The sequence below is a fragment of the Meles meles genome, chromosome 7 (assembly GCF_922984935.1).
Source record: "Meles meles chromosome 7, mMelMel3.1 paternal haplotype, whole genome shotgun sequence".
Taxonomy (NCBI): Eukaryota; Metazoa; Chordata; class Mammalia; order Carnivora; family Mustelidae; genus Meles; species Meles meles.
In genome coordinates, this window is record NC_060072.1 from 47,735,525 (window position 1) to 47,757,042 (window position 21,518).

General features: G+C 41.9%; 1 protein-coding gene across 9 annotated transcripts in view; it reads right to left on the reverse strand.

Annotated features, from left to right (window-relative positions):
* Positions 1 to 20,778, reverse strand: part of MYRFL (myelin regulatory factor like) — a 129,635-nt gene extending 108,857 nt beyond the window's left edge. For 2 of the 9 annotated variants that reach the window (XM_046013552.1, XM_046013551.1), the window contains exons 1-2: positions 14,546 to 15,015; positions 3,968 to 4,031 (exon numbers count right to left, since the gene is read on the reverse strand). Coding sequence is in view for 6 of the 9 variants with exons in the window: in XM_046013544.1 (XP_045869500.1) it covers positions 14,546 to 14,591 (46 nt within the window). In the remaining 3 variants the exon portion in view is untranslated. Of the gene's footprint in view, positions 1 to 3,967; positions 4,032 to 14,545; positions 15,022 to 18,720 lie in introns of those variants that run through there. The other 7 variants (XM_046013544.1, XM_046013548.1, XM_046013553.1 and 4 more) reach the window with 7 other exon arrangements.
* Between the last annotated feature and the right edge of the window lie 740 nt (positions 20,779 to 21,518).

The following is a 21,518-nucleotide window of genomic DNA, read 5'->3' on the forward strand; positions in this document are numbered from 1 at the left end:
CTTTTCAGAAAAATGTTGATTTCAAGACCAATATGGAAAAGCTGAACCTTTTGCAATAAAAGGAAATACTCAGTACTTTGTCCTATGTTGCTTGGCAACTAAGAGCTATAAATGGATTTTATGATTATAAAGGCTCTGGAATTAATGTGAACATGTAAAAGTTGTAATAACTCCCTAGAGACAGGAGTGTTTCTTTGAAAAAGAAGTGTGTGTGTGTGTGTGTGTGTGTGTGTGTAGCTTGTACTCATTCTTGTTTCAAAAGCAAGCAAGCAAGCAACTTGGTTCCTTCACACTTGCAAATGTTATCATAAAATCAATAGCTATCATTTATTTCCTCATTCATCTCCATAACCCTAAGAAGCAGATGCTATTATCCCCATTTTACAGATGGAGAAAACTGAAATTTTAGGATGTTAAGTCATTAGCCCAAGGTCACACAACTAAGCAGCAGGGGAGTCAGGAGTCAAACCCAGGTCTGCCGTGGTTCACCAAAGCCTATGCCAACACCCACAGCCATAAATTCACAGGAAGCTTATTTCTCAGCTCCTAATATTTGAGGCTATTGATCGGTTTCACCCTGGTGGAGTGACGGTCTTTCCAGCTGTCAAGTCATCTCATGTTCTCCTTGGAACACATTATCTCACATTACTGTGCATGACAATTGCTTCTTACGTTGCTACCATCAGTGAATCAGATATCAGAGTATCCTCTCACCGGACTTTTTGTCCTGACTCTGGTTACCAAAAAAGCCAAGTTGGACAGGAACTTCTGAGGAACCCTGCTGCCCCAACCCCCTCTACAGATGTTTGATTTGCTCTGAGCAGTGCCTCAGGCCAGGGCTGGTGTTCTTCTAGCTTTGCATTCTTACTGCATAGCATTATCTTTGGAGTACCTGTAACCGGCTGCTCTATGAACGTAAACTACTACCTTTTTATCACTAACACCTCATCTCATGGCATTGGAGCGGGGTTTTGCAAAAAAAAAAGAAAAAGCCGGATGGCACTAATATACCAATCACTCAGGCTCCAGAATAATTTCATCTATGGAATGGAATTACATGCAAACTGGCGAGCTGTCACACACGCGCACACACACGCACATACTGACGCACACGTCCCGGTTATTTGAGCAGGAGCCGGAAGTTCAGCAGCTAAGTCTATAGATGGTCCTCCCGCAACCTGTTCAGAAAACACCGGGCGGAGTGACGGGGAACACAAGCCTCTGGAGTAAGACAGGCTTCTGCCTAGCTCCAAACTCTCAGACATAATAGCTGTGTTCCTTTGGGCCAGATACAAACTCTGAATCTCTCTTTCCTCATCTATAAAGTGGTGATAACATTATCTCATTGTTCATTTTGTTGTGCAAATTAAGAATTAATACAGCTTAAGATTTGGTATAGTGTGTCACATCAAGTCAAGTGCTCATTACAGGGTAGTAGTTTTCTGACTGATCACAGGCTGCTTCAGGGAGCTCCTTTAAAAGAATGAACATTTTCTTAATTATAGGTTACTGACAATAGTACTGCGCTGGGCAGTAACAGTGGGTCAGGCACCATGCAAAGCCCTTCGCCTAGATCATCTTACTTCATTCTCATTCCTCTCCTATGAAACAGTATCTACTTCACTTGATAGCTGAGGACACAGGCTCAGAGAAACCCAGTCATTTGCCAAGGCTGCACCCTAAGTCCATGGTAGAGCTGAGATTTCCACCCAGGGCAATCTGGAAGCAAAGCCTGTGCTCTAACCACCGTGTCACTCATCAGCACACATGCAGATTAGAGTTAGGAGCTCAGGGTTAATGTGTGTGATTTCTTTTTTTTTTCTTTAAGACTTTATTTATTTATTTGACACAGAGAGATCCAAAGTAGATAGAGAGGCAGGCAGAGAGAGAGAGAGAGGGAAGCAGGCTCCCTGCTGAGCAGAGACCCCGATGCGGGACTCGATCCCAGGACCCCGAGATCATGACCTGAGCCAAAGGCAGCGGCTTAACCCACTGAGCCACCCAGGTGCCCCTAATGTGTGTGATTTCTAAAGGTGCCTAATTTCCAAAGGTCATGTGGGTGGCCTATAAAACATGGGCAAGACTTGTAATCAGACAATCCCTAAGACATTCCTGCAACCCCCATTACCTTGACTGTGTTTCCTGATGCTTGGACTTTTTTTTAAGTGGGCTCCACACCAAGCATGGACCCCAACATGGGGCTTGAACTCATGACCCTGATATTAAGACCTGAGCTGAGATCAAGAGTCAGACACTTAAAGGTCCCTGGACCTTTATTCTTCCTCAGGATTGCAGCATCCACTCCTCTGTTAGACTCCGAAAGTCTCCTGATGTCTTCTAAGTATTCATTTTGATTCATAGCTAATGGCCCAGTTTGAGTTAGAGCCTGAACCTGTCATAAGGGGACTTGGGTTTTGAATCTCTCCATCCCCAGTTAGCATATCTGCCTCATTTTCTACTGAACACCACACCACCTTCATTCCCTTCCCGCTAATAGCTCCTTTTAAGGAGAACAGAGGAAACCACGCTAGGTCACAGATCCAAGAGTAATCTACATAACAAACATCGGTGAGGAGCTGTGACTTCCTCTCCAGAGTTGGTCTGGATATTTTAATGCCCAGAGAAAATGAGATATCCAGAGGAAAGTGAGAAAATGAGCACAAACTGAACAGCTACATATAAGGCAAAAAAAGGGCCCCTGTTTCTCCACCAGAAATTCTGGTCAAGAATTTCACTCACTTAACACACATTTAACAAACATCTTTTCAGTAACTGCAACATGCAAGACAGAGAGCCTGCAAAGATGAGTGAGACAAAGGCAAATCCTTATAGGGAGATACTTACACTGTCCTCTGTGGTAGACAGACATGCAAAACACAGAAACTGAACTTTAATGTGAAGGGTGCGCACCCAAGGGTGTAGACAAAGTGCGGAGAAGCATGGAGACTTTTGCTTCTAACTTAGCCCAGGGAAGTCTGCTGGAGAAAGAAGTAGGAAAGTGCATTCTGGGGAGAGGGCACAGACAAAAATCCAATGTTATGAAAGGGCAGGAAGTATTCAAGAAACCATGAGAAGTTGTGAGGCTGGGTATAGGTAATAGTAAGAACAATATTGAAGATAATAATAGTAATAGCAAATATATAGTAATCCAGGGACTATTCTGAGCCTCATGTAGACAGCATCGTGTCTCCTTCCCAAACCCTATTAGATAGTTACAAGGAGTATTCTGGTTTTACAGGTACATAAATGAGACACAGAGATATGAAGCAGGAGGAAGATCACACAGCTAGCATGGGGCAGAGTCAGGATTGGAACTCTGGCCTTGGAGCATGACCTTAACCACTTATATCAAACCACCTGTAACAGATATGAGTGTGGAGGAGTCCCTTGCGATAGGACACCTGGAATGTTATCTTGGGACAATTACGCTAAGCTCAGGCAAAGGAAATTCAACAGAAATGTTTAAGCAACGGCATCCACATGAGTCAACAGCAAAGTGGAAGATGGTCAACAGAAGGACAGAAGTTAAGAGACTCTTGCAAGAAATGAAATCTCTGAACAAAGCAGGGGGTTGCAGCTGAAAGACATTTCTGAGGTGGAAGCGAAAATTTGATAAAAAGATTAGCTATAGAGTGTAGAAGGAGTCATCAAGAGTAACACCCCAGTTTCCAGTTTGGGGGGTTTGTTGAAGAACAAAGGGAACATGGGAGGAAGTGAAGACTGAAGTCAGAGAGAAGATTAATGAGTTCCACTTTGAATGTGTGGATTTGGGAAAACTGAGGGACACCCGGGCCGAAAAACATGTACTTTAAAAGGCTATAAATCCAGGTCCAGAATTTGGCAGTAGAATTTGGGATATGCTGATCCATGGGAATGCCCACTCAGGGTAAGCTTTGATGTTCCAATAAGAGAGTTTCCGAAACAGGACTCGTGGGCAGACCAGGAGGGGGCAAACTACTGAACTCACCTGAGAGGACACGGGCTGGAGGAGAACCAGAAGAGAAGGTGCCAGGACATCAAATAGGAGAGAGCTGCCACGAGTGAACAATGGGTGATGGTGACGAATCCCAGAGTCATGGCCAGGAGGATGAGGTCGAACGTTTTTAATGCCATCCAGAAATTAGAAGAAATTCCAAACAAGCAAGTCAGAGCAGAAGCCCGATTAAATTGGGCTGAAAGCAAATAGGACGTGAAGAATAGCGCGGGTATTTTTCAGATGAATTTTCAGGGTATTCTGGTAATGAAAGAGAAGTGAACGTCTGGAAGGAGGGTTAGAGTTGAGAGAAGAGATTTCAATCTCCTGGCTAACCCACCAATACCTGAATTTTGCTATTATTCACACAGCCCCAGGATGTTTTATTATCCTTTCCATTCCCTAGTATTGACTTGATTAAATCAGTTTTAAGGTATTCTGTAATGTAAAGTACACACAGAATCTTTTTAGAAGCAGGCTAGGCTCGAATAATCAGCAAATGCTGATCCAGTGCCGAGAGCTTCCACCTAGCAGACTGGGCCCCCAGAAGCCTCTCTTCAGGTGCTTCGGGAACACCCCTGGGGGCTGAAGGAAGCCCAATGCAGAGGAAATAATCACCTTTTTCTGGAGATTTTTTTTTTTTAAGATTTTATTTATTTATTTGACAGATAGAGATCACAAGTAGGGAGAGAGGCAGGCAGAGAGAGAGAGAGAGGAGGAAGCAGGCTCCCTGCCAAGCAGAGAGCCTGATGCGGGGCTCGATCCCAGGACACCGGGATCATGACCTGAGCTGAAGGCAGAGGCTTTAACCCACTGAGCCACCCAGGCGCCCTTTCTGGAGATTTTTTTATACCCACTAGTAAAACTGAGATCAGACTTTGAAGAATTCATTCCCTTTTTGGTTACAGTATTCCTTTGGTATAATTTTCTGGTAAGGTGACAGCTCAGAGTACAGAGATGAAACCGTTAACTTTTTTTCATCACTGCTTTTAATCATGCCATCAGGACTCCCTTTCCCATCTCTTAACAACATTTTAAGTAGAGCCTGTAAGTTTCCAGACTCTGTTGAACCATGCCCCAGTCTAGGATCTTCTCCCTAGTTTGAAGGGCGTCCTCTCCATCATGGGGGCTCCAGGCTCGGGGTCCTCAGGAGGGGCAGGTGAGGGAAGCCGCCAACAGCCCGAGACCAGAGCAGGGGTTCCTCAGCTCTTCTGATTCACAGACCTCACTGGGCACCTGATGAAAAGTATGGAGACTTCCACTAACATATTAGCCTACACAAATACCTGTTTCCACTCAGTGTCGCAGGCTTAGAGTCCCCCTGAATCTTAACCCAGGTGAAGAACTCTGGGCATAGAGTATCTTTTTTAAGTCAAAAAATGAAAATTAATATCAAATAGCAGTGATAGGGACAGTCTACAGATTGATTAAAAGAAAAGGAAAAAAACTTCCTAGCAGATAAGTTGTCTTAAAGAACTAATTAAAAAAAAAATTCTATATGCCAGTAACTCTATTTTGAGGAGATTCATACAAAGTAAATAACTTTGGGGGAAAACTTGATCATACTATATGTAGAAGAGGGAAAGATGTAGAGCAAGCCCCAATGTCCAGCCATAAGAACTGGTTAAATTACAAAATTTCTCCATTAAAGGTTCTCCCACATGTTCCTGGGGGCTGAAAGGGAGAGGTGTTCTTCTTACTCTTCTGCTGTTTTCAAATTAGCTTTCCTCCTCCTTTCTTCCAATGAAGCACATACCAGCTGACCAGGCCCCTCCTGGTAGTGCCGTCTAGGAACCTCTTGCTCATTCACTATTGCTGTCTCACTGGACATCCAGCATGTGCTCTTCCTCTCTGCAACACCACTTTCGCCATCACTCCTCAGGGCTTCCACATCCACTCGAGACTCTTCCAGCCTCACGGGTTCTTAAACTCCTCACCTTCCACCTTTTCTCCACCTCACCTCAGACACCTTCCACCATGGCGCCCTGTGAAACCCTGGCATCAAACCAGTAACTGCACCACCCTCTGAAGTCTCAGTTCCAAGTGCTGTCTTTTCTGACCAGCTCATCCTTTCCACTCATTGACACTAATGCCTCTACTCTTATCATTTCGCCCACTGGGATCCCCCATTCAAAAGCCTTACCGCCACGTTTCCGCACCTCTTCACCCCTTGCGACTCCCCCTTCCCTTCTTACCCAGCTGAGGTGTCAGGGCCCGTCACTCCAATTACTCCCTTGCAAAGGCTAGTCACTCTCTTCCCTTCTCTCACCTGGGACTCACCTGGGAAAACCTCAACTTTGTAAAAACCCAATTCTTCCCCTACCCTAAGCCTGCACTTAGGTGGCTGGATAGAAAATCATTCAAACATAATGACTGGCCTCACTTAAAGTAACTGAGCACAAGTCTCACACGGACACAGCCCTGACCAGCAATCCTACCCCTGGAGGACGAGTTGCTGGAATGCCGCCTCCTCGGAAGCATTCCTGGTTACCTGAGCTTATGTCACCTACCCTCCCTGCCATCTTCAGTCTCTCTCTGCACAGCTATCTGGTTTTATTCTCTTCATAATTAATGACTCTCTGAAGTTATTCTATTCCTTTGCTTGTCTTCTCTCTTCAGCCAGAAGAGGAGCTGCTTCGGAACAAAGACTCTGTTCACCACTGAATCCCTCTGCGTGAGGGCAACCCCTGGCTCACTTTGACTGGCTGATTCAATTAAAAAAAAAAAGGGACATATAAGGAACTCGCATCCATGTTCTACCGGGATGATCTTCAAGCAAGTTAACCTCCTCCAGCCTCCTGATTCTCATGGGAGGATAAAAATCCCTCACAGGACTGTGCTGATGTCACACAGAGAAAGCGCTAGCAAGGTAACAATGAGAATAACAATAGCTAATATTAATTAAGCTCTCTGCGCCAGGCGTAGAGATACTACAACCAAAATTTGGGATAATGCCGTTATCCGCATTTTCTAAATAAAGAAACTAAGACCTGCAGTGGTTTCCTTCTCCATCATCTGAGAGGCAATAAATGGCAGAACCAGGATTTGCATCGAAGACAGCTGACTCAGAATCCATGTTCCTAATTAAACTCTGTACCCAGCATGTAATAAATGTTCAATAAAATCAGTCCTACAATGATAACCATAGGATGTTCCAAGACACAACATCTAAAATTCCACCATTGAAGAGCAACCAAACCTACGCTTAGAGATGCAAACTTTTTCGACTCATTTGGTCAAAACATCTTCGTGTCCGCTGAAAGCACACAGGTGCAAGGCTCTATAGAGATGTGTGATGACATCTGATCATTTGCTGTTTGTACCTTCTGTGCACGCTCAGGTTTTATTGGCACAGAAAGAAGAGGGCAAGAGTGTGCTGGGAAGCTGAGAAAGTGGTGGTCCCAAAGTGAAAGAAAAACAAAGAATTGAGAGACTGGCCTGAGGCCAATGACACCCTTCCCCCACAAAACAGCCTTGCCCAGGGCCAGCCTTGGGCATTGTAGCTTTGGCCTCCCGCACTGCTGGTAGGTGTTTGGAGCTTCTGACGCCTCTCACAGGAAGTCAGACTCATCCACCAGTTAGAGCTGGTTTCACTTTTGGAGAAATAACATGCAAGGACCACTTAATACATTTACCATTCATCTGAGGCTTTCCATCACCTGGCAACACTTTTTCGGCTCTCCTTCTGTTTATTCTATTCACTGGAGCTTTCCGCTTCTTCCTGGCAAGTTTTCCTTCTTCCTATATTTGAACTTGCTGGGTTCTCCAAACCTAAGTTCAATCACTCTTTGTTGACTAGAATACTCTTTTGCATCATTCTTTCATTTGTTTATTCAATTAATATTACTGACTGTCTACTATATGCACATAGGCACTTTTCTAAGCGACATCTCTTCTCCTCCTCAACAATTCTGCTTACTTTCCTTGGAAGCGTTTCTAGATCCATCCCATGGGGGCTGGGCACTTGAGTCACTGCTCCAGAGTTCTGTATTTTCCGCATTTGCCTGAACACGTAGCCTTCCAAGGTATCCCTATACAGTTCATGGGCAGCAGGTATTTTTGCCTATCCTGCATCCCTACAACTCTTGTTTAATAGCAGCTACCTAACATTTTAAATCTTAAGCAGAAAGAGGGGGGCAGAAACTATTTGGAAGTTTGTTGACAGCTGCTTTCTGAATGGACTGTTCTTCCTCTTAGATCTCAGGAGTGTCAGGTGATGCCTGCCTGACCACAGCTTCAGGTTCTAGAAGCCACCTGCTCCCCAAACTTCAAAGAATGTGCTGGAGTTTCAGTGGACCAATGTCTTCCTTGTGTTTCTCCTTGTTACCTGCTCTTACTATGTGGTTTTTTTCACACTCCATAGAGTCAGGGTAAGAATCTCCTTTTTTGCTTTCAAGAAAAGCCAGCAAATGTTTAAGAATGTACTTCAGGGGGCGCCTGGGTGGCTCAGTGGGTTAAGCCGCTGCCTTCAGCTCAGGTCATGATCTCAGGGTCCTGGGATCGAGTCCCACATCGGGCTCTCTGCTCAGCGAGAGCCTGCTTCCCTTCCTCTCTCTCTGCCTGCCTCTCTGACTTGTGATCTCTCTCTGTCAAATAAATAAATAAAATCTTTAAAAAAAAAAAAAAAAGAATGTACTTCAGGACATGACCAAGAAGAGCTAAATAAGTTTTCAATTCAGAAAACCTCCTCTTTAAAGATTAGATACAATGAACAATTAAATATTCTTCTCAAATCAGTTTTTAAAATTTTTTTTTAAAAGACTTTATTAATTGTCAGAGGAAGAGAGCACGCAAAAGCAGGGGGAGCTGCAGGTAGACGGAGAAGCAGGTTCCCCACTAAGCAAGGAGCCCCATGCAGATCCCTATCCCAGGACTCTGGGATCATGACTTGAGGCAAAGGCAGGCATTTAACCAAATGAGCCACCCAGGCATCCCTCAAATCAGTTTTTTTTATTTTTTTTTTATTTTTTTTAAAGATTTTATTTATTTATTTGACAGAGAGAAATCACAAGTAGACAGAGAGGCAGGCAGAGAGAGAGAGAGAGAGGGAAGCAGGCTCCCTGCTGAGCAGAGAGCCCGATGCGGGACTCGATCCCAGGACCCCGAGATCATGACCTGAGCCGAAGGCAGCGGCTTAACCCACTGAGCCACCCAGGTGCCCCAAATCAGTTTTTTTTAAAAGATTTTATTTATTTATTTGACAGACAGAGATCACAAGTAGGCAGAGAGGCAGGTTGGGGGTGGGGAGGGGGGGAAGCAGGCCCCCTGCCAAGCAGGGAGCCAGGTGAGGAGCTGGATCCCAGGATGCTGGGATCATGACCTGAGCCAAAGGCAGAGGCTTTAACCCACTGAGCCACCCAGGCACCCCTCAAATCAGTTTTTATAAAATCTTCTAAGAAGCCTGGGAATAGAAGATGAGTTCCTCTGATATCAAGGTAGTCCAAAGAAATACCCGTAAGGAAACAAATTAAGAATGTGAAATCACAGCTTTCAAAAAAGGGAAAAAAAAGAAGAAGAAGTAAACTGAAGAATGAGACTTACTGCATTTCATTTGCTTATTCCTTTTTACCCAGAGAGCTGTCGTAAGAGTTAAATGAAATAATGAACATAAAGTGAATAGCATGGCACACGGTAACTGTGTAATAAATGTTGTTATTAATCTGGCTCAAACTTAAGGTGAAATTGATAAAGTCCAAGTTAACCAACCTAAAAGTTTTCAAGTATTAAAGGATATCTAATTTTAGAGATAAAATCATGACTGGGTCGCCTGGGTGGCGCAGTCCTTGAGTGTCTGCCTTAGGCTCAGGTCATGATCCCAGGGTCCTAGTATCCAGCCCCACACCCAGCTCCCTGCTTGGTGGGAAGCCTGCCTGTCCCTCTCCCAACTCCTCCTGCTTGTGTTCCCTCTCTCGTTGTCTTTCTCTCTATAAATAAATAAATAAAATCTTTTTTTAAAAAAAGATAAAATCATGACTTTCATATAAATATAAGATGAATGCACTTCAAAGAATTTAACTACCTAATTTTTTAAAAAAGATTTATTGATTTATTTGAGAGAGAGCACAAGCAGGAGGAGGAGTTGAGGGAGAGGAGGAGAGAGAGGGAGAGAAGCAGATTCCCTACTGTTTGTGGAGCCTCACCTGGGGCTTGATCCCAGGATGGCAAGGTCACAACCTGATCTGAAATCAAGAGTCTGAACCCTCGACTGACTGAGTCACTCAAGGAGAATTCAAACAGCAGATCTAGATCTAGATCTACAACACCTATATCTATCCATGTAGGCCATGGAATGGTTTTACAAGTAAATGCAAAACTGGCTTTTATCCACTTAAACCAAGTTCATTTGCATTATCTATAGACAAAATCATTTACATGGATATCAGTTACCCACAACATCTAGAGTTTTAAAATAGCTCTAACACAATGAAAAGTATAAATCCCACAGAATTTGATACCTCAGAAGGATGTGATCTAGGCATGGTTTACTAGGGAGGAGGTCTATAATCTTTTTCATCTGTATCAAAGTCTTTTGTAATTTTTTCTTTATACATGGATCTTAAACAGAAGAGTTTTGTTGAATTAAACTCATTTTCCTCTATTTAACATATCCTGATTACAACATAATACATTTCAACTATTAAGTACTTAAATAATAAAGTATAAAGAGGAAAATGAATATCCCCATGTTCTTATCACTAGGAGATAACTACTATTAATACTTGAAGCGTACTCATCCAGTCGGTTCGGTGTCTATGTGTGAGCATGTATGTATAGATATTAACTGTTTTCTTCTTCTTTTTTTTGAGATTTTATTTATTTATTTATTTGACAGAGAGCACAAGCAGGCAGAGCAGCAGCAGAGGGAGAGGGAGAAGCAGGCTCTCCGCTGAGCAGGGAGCCAGACTCGGGACTTGATCCCAGGATGCTGGGATCATGATCTGAGCAGAAGGTAGATGCTTAACTGACTGAGCCATCCAGGCATCCCTATATTAACTGTTTACAAATCAGTTTTAATAAACTTTGTTCCAGGAAGTTACATATACACGTATATATGTATACACATATATTCCATTATAATCCCTTCTTTCCCTTTATATAATGAACAATTTTTTATCATCATTTTTATAGTTATAAATATTCCATTACATGGAAAAATCATAATTCAGTTAATTAATCCAACACTATTAGGAATTTAGCTTATAACCAAGTCTTAGTTATTATAAATAAAATAAGGTGCTTCTCTTCTGATAACCTTTCTCTTACAGTGGTCCCAGCTTTCTTGAAAAAGCCAAACATGTCACATGGTATCAGTTCCCAGAGGACACTGGGATCCCTAGAATACCCGATCTTTCCCTGCTTTAGTTCACTGGCCTACCTATTGCATCAGTGGCAGACTGGGACTTAGAATTAGAATTGCTAGCCACCTGAAATTGCCCTTTGTTCTTGTCATTTTCCTGACACACATCATAAAGATTTCGGCATAAAGTTTAAAACAAAAACTAAGATCATCATGAGCTTTGACACATAAGACCATTTAATTGAAAATGATATTGTCAATCCAGATACTTTTTTATCCTATTATTTTATAAAGATTTTACTTATTTATTTGAGAGAGAGAGCAAGCAAGAGAGAGAGAAAACACAAGCAGGGAAGACCAGAGGGAGGGGAAGAAGCAGACTTCCCGCTGAGCAGGGAGCCTGACATGGGGCTCCTTCCCAGGACTCCAGGATCATGACAAGAACCAAAGGCAGACACTTAACAAACTAAGCTAACTGGGTGCCCCAATCTAGATACTTAAAAAAAAATTTTTTTTTCTAAAGTAACCTCTATGCTCAAACCCACGACCCCAAAATCAAGAGCAGCATGCTCTACCAACTGAGCCAACCAGGGACCCCAATCCAACACGTTCATGAGGAAAATACATTTAAGCTTAGTTTCTTAGACTGAAGGATCTGAGGAAACAGAAAAATAGCTTTCAGCTAGGTAACAATTTGCCACAACTTTTCTTGATTTTTTCAGACCTTGTTTTTTTTTTGTTTTTGCTTTTGTTTGTTTGTTTTTTAAAGTACAAGATCGCATTTAATTAGAACTGACAGGGGCACCCAGCTGGCTCAGTCAGTTAAATATCCAACTCCTGATTTCAGCTTAGTTCATGATCTCAGGGGTGTGAGATGGAGCCCTGTGTCAGGCTCCGTGCTCAGCAGGGAGCTGCTTAAGATTCTCTCTCTTTCCGGGGGCGCCTGGGTGGCTCAGTGGGTTAAGCTGCTGCCTTCAGCTCGGGTCATGATCTCAGTGTCCTGGGATCGAGTCCCACACCGGGCTCTCTGCTCAGCGGAGAGCCTGCTTCCCTTCCTCTCTCTCTGCCTACCTCTCTTGTGATTCTCTCTGTCAAATAAATAAATAAAATCTTAAAAAAAAAAAAAAAAGATTCTCTCTCTTTCCCTCTCCCTCAGCCCCTTTCCTCCCTTTCCCTCTCAAGAAAAAATGAAAAAAAAAGAACTGATGCATCAACAGGAGCATGGGCAACTGGCTCTCCTCATGAGAATACCATATCTAGTTTTGCTGTCCTCATTCTAAGGAATATTTCAGAAAGGAATCACTAAGATCCAAGGGAAAGACTACAAAGCCCTACAAACTACCACTGAAAAGAGGCGGTCGTTGGACCAGGCACAAGGTGGGTGCTCAGTATTTGCTCAAGAGTGGAGGTAATAAGAAATTGACAAAGCTGTATGGTTTTCAGGCAGAAGGGAATCACTTAAGCTAGTGCCTCTATTTTTTTTATTTCTAAAAATGAGGAGAAATGACTGTTCCCTCATGAAAAGAAAGGCTTCAAATGGAGCAACAGAGTTTGGTTTAAGCTAAGAAAAATGCTACTAAAATAATAATCGGATATTTTAGCATGCTACAGAGAAGACTCATGAAACTATCCTTAGAGACATCTGAAAATAAGACAAAGACAGTCTAGGAATCCTACTGGTGTAACAGAAACCAGAAGGTAGACCAGATTAACTTTCTAGATCTAGAAGGAATCAAGCAGATTTCATGATTTTATAAAATGAATTGGTGGTTTCCCTTAAATAAAGCATTAGTAGCTAGAGTTTGGAGATTGCTACACACTGTTAGAATGAAAGTTGCATAGAATATAAAATCATAGAATATGAAATAGAGCTATGTTAGTGTGCCTCCTGTGTGCAAGGCCTGGCCTACAGGGACACACTGATCTGGCCACTGTCAGAGACCAAATATCCCGTGGGATGGGTCCCAGCTGAGATAATGTGATAATTTTCTTGGTCTTACATTTCTTTTTGTTACTTCTGGCAAAATCCAAGCCACAGAAACCACCATATTGTATTGATTCCTTCTGATGGTGACCTAGAATCTCACCACTTCTTTGGTATGAGCACTCTGTAGTTGGTACTTTTTGGTGTTGGGTCAATTCCATTCAAACTTCTAATGTCTAGAATTTGTCAGGCACTCTACCAATCGTAAGAAAGGCCAAAAGCACTTCTCAATGTGCTGCAAACTGTCCTCCAGATTCTGTGAAGAAACAGGTCTGCCTCAATTCTCCTATTTCCTCCTGGGAAATACCTTTCAAATGTATAAAAGGTATGGTCACAGTTCCCTTCATGTGGAAGTCTGAGCATGGCTGATGAAACACCAAAGCCACACTGATGTCTCCAATGGCAATGACATTTTCAACAGACCCTCCATGAGAACATCAACCCTACTAAATATGAGAAGCTTTACCGCCAGTTCAGATTTTTAGAAGGAAGAAAATCTGTGTAACCATGTCCTATAGTATGCCTCTCTCAGAGAAAAGGTACTCATTCCTACTGTATGCCTGTCCCTTCAAAAACAAATCATTATTCAGTTACACATTATTAAAATGTTGTGAGGGGCACCTGGGTGGCTCAGTCAGTTAAGCCATTGCCTTGGGTCCAGGTCCTGATCCCAGGATTGGGATCCCAGTCCTGGGATTGAGCCCTGAATGAGGCTCTCTGCTCAGTAGGGAGTCTGCTTCTCCCTCTGCCTCTCCCTACTTGTTCTCAGGCTCTCTCTATTTCTCTCTCAAATAAATAAGCGAAATCTTAAGAAAAAAAAAAAAAAAACCAAAGTGTTGTGAAAAACAAAAATGGGAAGGGGGAGGAGGTGTTCCTTTGCTGTTTTATATATTCAGAAAAAAACTCTCTTAATAAAATCTTGTATCTTTCTTGTCCTACATTCAATAATTTTAGAGACAAGACAAACCTGCAATTTTTGAAACATAGGGGATTAGAAGAAATACACTCTAGCACAGGACAGAGGCAAACACTAAAAACATAGATATGCTGACCCCGTGATTCTTTTAACAGCCAAGCCAGAAGATGGAAATTCTGTGTTCTTTTAAATCACTACCATTGATTTTTGCTAGAAACACAGCAAATAAACCTCCACTTCCAATTTTAGGCCAGTTAGTATGATAGCATTTCTTCCCAGGCCAAGTTTAAGTGAATTCCAAAAAGGTGAAACAGTGATCGCAAGCAGAGCCATTTCTCAGAAGCAGGAAGTGCATGTTGGAAACTGGCCTCTTACCTTCGAAGAACTGCTGCAGGGCCTCCTTTTCCCCCAACACATCCATGGTGCTGGAGTCCTACTGATACTTCCTCCCAGAACAAGGGTTCTCGGAGCTCAGGAAGTAAGGGCTGTCCTCTCGACTTGAAGCCTACAAATGCTCTTGAAAAATCTTCATTTTCTTTTTATTGGAGCGAAGCCTATCTTCTGCCAACAAATGTGTCCAGAAAGATGATTAGGTTCTCAAAATGATTATAAAACCAGGATATGTGACCATACAGAAAAAAAAAAAATTCATGGCAAGGGAAGTGGTAACAAATCCATCTATCTTACTGTAGGGAACTGTTTCTACTCTGCCTTTCGTCTTTGTTTTAAGGACCTTTGTCCTTAGTGACACATGTAATTACATAAATGGGCAATAAATACATAGTCTTATCTCTTATTTGTCCTTTTACACCAATATATTTATCTCTCCCTCTCTATCAACCAGATCAATTTAGCCATCAGGCAAATATACAGTTTGTGTGTGTTTCTTACCTAGAGAAAGGGGGCACAGCAATGTAATCACTTTTTTAGATACCTTGAAGAGCAGATAATTTAAACAGGCTTGTGCTAATGTAAAGTTAGGATTTGTGAAGTATTTCCAAATTTAACCACAGTGGAAACTTACATTCCTTTGATACACACCTAGTCTATCTCCTCCAGATTTTATTTTCTTTGAAAGTATAACGTATGAGAAGCCCCTCTCATGGGCCACAAAACGGCATTTGATTCAGTAACTCTCACAGTGGAGTACATACGGTTCACTATTATTAGCTGGTTTCACTCCTAAATATAAAAGTTCTGCTTTCCTGTCCAGCTATTCATTTACTTACCAGTAGCCTAAGAATACAATTAGGAAATTAAATTGTCTTTTAGTCCCTTCCTTTTCTCTTTTCCCCCAACTTGTTATCTTGAAAACATTTTTAATCTATAGAAAATCTGCAAGGATAGTACCATGAAATAAATACCCACTCATTCTTCATCCAGATTTACTAATTACTAGTATTTTTCCACTTTTGCTTTTTCCCTCTTGCTATATACATTTTTGGCTAGGCCATCTGAAAATAAGTTGCTGACATCTTGACATTTCACCAGAAATAATTCTGTATATTAACAAATAAGGACATTTTCCCACATAATCACAGTATCATTATACCCAAGAAATATAATAAATTTAATACTAATATCTCATATTAATCCCACTGTCCCCAAAATATCTTTTATGACTTTTTGTTTTCTGATCAAGGACCTAATAAATGTTCATGCACTGCCTTTGGTTATGTCTTTTAGAGATAGAGATATAGAGATATTGTCATTTCTAGTTGTTTGGCTTTTTATGACATTGACACATTTTTAACAATCCAGGCCCATTGTCTTATGGAATGTTCCACATTCTAGGTTTGTCTGATTGCTTCATTATTGTTAGAATTAGTATAGATGATGTGGTATGCTTCCTAATAAGTATTTTAAAACTTCACACATATAAACTGTTCCTCAAAAACAAGCAAGGTAATTCTATATTGGGGGGAAAAAAAGAGAGAGGCTTAAAATCTTATTTTGAAGGTTATATTGGGCCCCAGAGCTTCAAGGACAAGTCATCGAATTGCTTAAAGAAATGAATTTTCTACGTTGTTTTTTTGTTTTGTTTTCTCAGTTCAACTTGTGTTAAACTCTCTGCTGGGTGCAGGAAGGAAAAAGATGAGTAAATAATAGTCCCAGCCCTCCGCAGGTTTAAATGTGGAGCATGCGAGAAACGCAAGTCACTCTCACTCAAGGAGACACTGATAAGGCCTGGGGTAAACATCTCATGAGAACAGAGGAAGTAGAGATTTATTTAATCTAGGGGGTGTCACTAACAGCTGAAACTGGAGGAGACTCAAACAATGGCACATGTTTACAGAAGAGCTGGGGCAGTGTGTGCTATGCGGAGAGAAAAGGTGGCAAATAAGTTGAAGACGGATTTGGGTAGATTTTGAACGCTGGGCGACATCTGATTCCATACAAATATATACTCTCTGTCCATGATTTCTATTTAGGCAGTGGTCATGCATGATGTAATTAAATCTAATTTGAAAGATAGCTGTGTTCGAAAGTGTTGGTTAGGGCAGTAACAAAGTTGGACCCATATTAAGGCCGGAAGATGGTATCAAATCCAAAATTGGCTACAGATGGGACGTGCAGAGCAAGGAAGAGGCCAAATGATACTTTGAAGTAGATGCCCTTAGGTGCAATATGAATTAGGATACCGAAGATGTGTAGCCAGGGCTAAATCTAGACCCCCAAGAGAAGTTCCCAGCCACGTTTTCTGGAGGCCATCGGAAGTAAGTCGTCATGCTGTATTCGCTGCCAAATGACAACAGAGGATCCAGCCCATGATTCACCCAGACACCTCAGTGTCAGCAGCAGAGTAGTGACGGAGCAGAAACAAAAAAGGGAAAGAAATCAGATTCCAGGTGATGGGCTGAGAAGCAAAGTTAGAATAGGACTCCAAGCTCAAATACTTACCGGGTCAGGCAGGTAAGTGAGCACAATGGGTCCACATAAGCAAAAACCAACCACGTAAGCATATTGATAACTGATAAGTGACCTTTTAGTCTTGGGGTCAGGAAGACAGGGGTGGTGGGGCATAGAGCCAACAGAGGCTACAAGCCCTGCTAAAGGGGGGAGCCCCCCAACAGGTAGAATCCCCCAGCTTCCTCCAAGAATGTGGATTCAGTGTTGTCAAAGTGACCAATTTTAAAAGCAAAGCTAGAAATGCAGATTTTAATTTTAAATCTCATTTTTAAATGTTACAACTAATTTTCAATCTCATTTTTAAATGATGCAACTAATTTGTTCAGAAACAAATCGAATGTAAAAATAAACCAAAACATCAAGGACAAACAGCACATACGTGGAAACGATTCTGCCTGCGATAGGGCGATGTGCAACCTCCAAGTGAGAAGCTAACCAACATGGTTTGAGGAAGGTAAAGACAATGTAGAAGAAAGTTGTTGGGAAGGAAGGGCTGGAAAATATATCTGTATTAATTGATGAGTCCAGAACACGCATCTGAAGGCACAATCCAGCTGGTGGCAATGGAGGTTTGAGGTTTCTCCCTCTCAGAGAATAACAAATACCACCCATATGTCCTTGATTATGGTCTTTACATCTCTAAGATCTCCTAATTCTATGGGGCATCCCCATTTTGCACAGATTTGGTAGAGATTCATCTCTTGAGCCGTAATCTAATGTAGGTGTGGTTTAGATGTTGGGTAATGACGTTTCCTAGAGAACTCCAAAAATAAATGGGTAAAAGCTGAGCTGCTGTTAGGGTTTTATTCTCCTCTATATTTCAGCAGCTTTGGTCATTTGTGGTATCGTAACTTTTTAAATTTTAGTTTTTAAAAGATGCTGGCTTGGAGTAGTGGACATGGAGAGAAGTGGACAGATTCAAGGTATGTTTTGCAGAGTTGGTGTGACTTGCTGATGGACTGGATTGGAGGTGGGGGTGACAGAACCAAGAATAAGCCCTAGACTGTTGTGTAAGTAACTGGGCTAAGTGTCAGTGGGTTTGAGATGCCCATTAGAAGTCTAAGTGGAGGGGCCAATGGGCAAATGGATACAAGAGCCTGAAGATAGGGAAGGGGTGTCGGGGTTGGAGATGGGAGAGTTAGATGCAAATTGTACTTGATTTTCAAAGCTAGGGGCCCAGATGAGATGAACTAAAGAATATTTAGATAACAAGAAGGGGGCCCAGGGCAAAACTCTAGGGATTCCAGTATTTAAAAGCTGAGCTAATAAAGAGCCAGCTAGAATTGTGACCAAAGCTGTCACAGAAAATCTCAAATTCCCCACTGTGGCTTACTAAGACCTACGTTGTCTGACCCTATGCCTCCCTCTCCAGTTTTCTCTTATCTACCTCCCTGACACCAACCATACACTTGGGCTTTTTGCTGTTTTTCAAATATGTCAAGTTCGTTTCTTCCTTAGGGACTGTACGCCAGAGTTGGGTTCTCTCACTGCTTGCCTCCCTTCATAAGCCTGGGTCTGGTCAGAGCCCAGCTTGAAAATGTGACCTCCTGAGGTGGCCTTCCCCGACCCCCCGATCTGGAGTACTCCTCCATTCCCCTTCTAGCCCATTACCCCACTTTAAGTATCTCTAGAGCACTTACCTTTTAATATTAGTCTTCTTGCCCATTACTCACATAACGGAGAGCTCCGCGAGAACGGACCTCCCGTCTTGCTCACTGCTCTATCTCCTGCACCTACAGCAGCACCTGGCACACACAAGACCCAGATACATGTGAACGATGAGGAGGAATTCTGTCAAGAAGTTCTGCCAAAAATTAACAGACACTACTGGGTCCTTGTTTGTCTTTATCAAAGATAAGAAACTTAGCTGTCTGATGAATGGTAATTGTACTACATTCCATGGGGGGGGGATGAACTATTTTTCTAGCACAAAAGTTAGATGCAAATATAAATTCATACTGCTTTGACCTCTCTGCCTTAAACATTGAGTCAAAATTACTGAGGGAAAAACACAACAAAGAAAATTTTTAAATAGAAAGTTTCTAATAAAAGCAGACTCATGTAAGACTCTAGAGGCACAAAATGAAAACACACAGAATTCACATGGCCGTGGTGCTGAGTGTGTAGGTCGGTGCTTGCCACTCAAGGGCCGAAACCCAATGTTCAGGAACCGAACCTTTGTTCTTCCAGTATAAATGCTGAGTTAAAGGTTGTGGATTGTTCTAGAGCTGGGAGAGATGACAGAGAACACTTGATTTACCCTTTATTGAAGAGGCCAAAGAGGAGTGGTGCCCTGCCTAACTGATCAGTTTTGGGAACCATCCCTGGAGAATGCAGTTCTCCTGAGCAACTCCTAATCCAACTTCTCTCCATTAGGCCAGGCTCTCCTTCAGCTCTGAAACTATTTATAGAAATTCATCAAAAAGTCTGTTCTTCTGTTCTAGAATTGGTAGTCTAGGCAATTAAATTCTGTCCAGAAATGCTCTCCTGAGCCAAGATTCATCAGCACACTAATTAATTATTCCATCTCCTTTGCCTCGCCATTTTTGCTAGCTCCTCTGTAGTCAGCCTTCTTTGCAGACTTTTTCTTTCCCAGTGCCATACTTCTCCATCTCCAAAGTATACCTAAACTCCTATCTGATCCCACAGCTAAACTACTCCCAAACTAATCACCTAGCCTGACCTAATCATTGAATTTGAACTTGTATATCAATACCTACTTAATATCCTCATCTTGATGCTTAATGGGTCTCTGAAACTTAACGCATCAAACACTGAGTTCTTGTCTCCATTTCATGTATACATAATTTGAACCTATCCCAGATTTCCCCATCTCAATAAATGCAATAGCTTAAGCCAAAAGCCTAGGATTTGGATCCTACTTTTTTCCATTCCTCCATGTTTTTTGTTCTTGAATGCAGGAGCACTGGTTCATAACACACCACCAATGGTCTGTGCACAACTGTCCTCATTCATATATGTACTCTTCATGATAAGTGAACCCAACATCCAACCCAGGGACTAGAACAGCAACAAGGACTTACTCTCACATTTGTTCTTCCCACTTCTTTCCCTTTTCCTCCTCCATACCAGAGGTAACCCTATCCCAAACTTTGGGTTTATCACTATTTGGGTTTTTAAAAAATAGTTTTGTTCTATATATATACATGCTTAAGCAATTGTTCAGTTTTGGTTTTTGAACTTTATGGGAAAACTATTGTCATAGTCTTCTGAGCAATTTTGCTTTTCCAGTCTGTGCTATACTAAGTTGCTCCATTGCATGTAGCCGATGTTCATTCATTTTGCCTGCCACATGATAGTTCCTTATGTAAGCGCACAACATTTTACCCTCCTGTTAGATGGACATTTGGACTTTTTCCAACGTTCTTACAGATGCATTCCAGGACACTTCTCTTGAGTATATGCCTAACAAGCTGAGCTGGTGGGCCATGGGGAATGTTCAACTTTTCAAATGAATTGTTTTTCACAGTAGGTATACCATTTGGCACTTCCACCAGCAATTAATGGGTAATCCTATTGAAATTCTCCCCAACATTAGACTTCATTGGGCTTAATTTGAATTTAAACCTGTCACTGTGGTCTTGATTTGCTTTCCCTGTTAGTAAATGAAGATCATTTAATATTTTTTAGCCCACAGGCATTTCCAACTTTGTGGAGGACCTGTTCCAGCCATCTCCTGTTGTTCTATTTATTTTTTTCTTTCTGATATGTGGAATTTCTGTATATATTCTTGATACTAATCTATTCTTGATTATGAGTTTTGCAAGTATCTTCTCATAGCTTGTAGTTTGGATTTAACATGCCTTTTGATGAACAAAAGTTCTAAATTAACAATTTATAACATAGCACAACTTTCTTTCATGGTCATCTTTTATAGTTTTCTTTTGCTTTCAGTTTAAGAGGTTCTTAGAAGGGGCACCTGGGTGGCTCAATGGTTAAGCCTCAGAGTTCTGGGATCGAACCCTGCATCGGGCTCTCTGCTCAGTGGGGAGCCTTCTTCCCCCTCTCTCTGCCTGCCTCTCTGCCTACTTGTGATCTATCTCTCTGTCAAATAAATAAAATCTTAAAAAAAAAAAGTTCTTAGAAAATCAGGAAGGTATCCACCTGTATTTTCAAAATATATTTCACCTATAATTTCAACTCTATTTTCTACATCAGAAGTTCTAGGGGCACCTGGGTGGCTCAGTGGGTTAGAGCCTCTGCCTTCAGCTCGGGTCATGATCCCAGGGTCCTGGGATTGAGCCCATCGGGCTCTCTGCTCCGCAGGAAGCCTGCTTCCTCCTCTCTGCCTGCCTCTCTGCCTAGTTGTGATTTCTGTCAAATAAATAAAATGTTAAAAAAAATAGTAATTCTACAGTTTCGGAACATTTAAACAGTTGTTTTTTTTGTATGGTGTAAGGAAAAGATCCAATTTCAT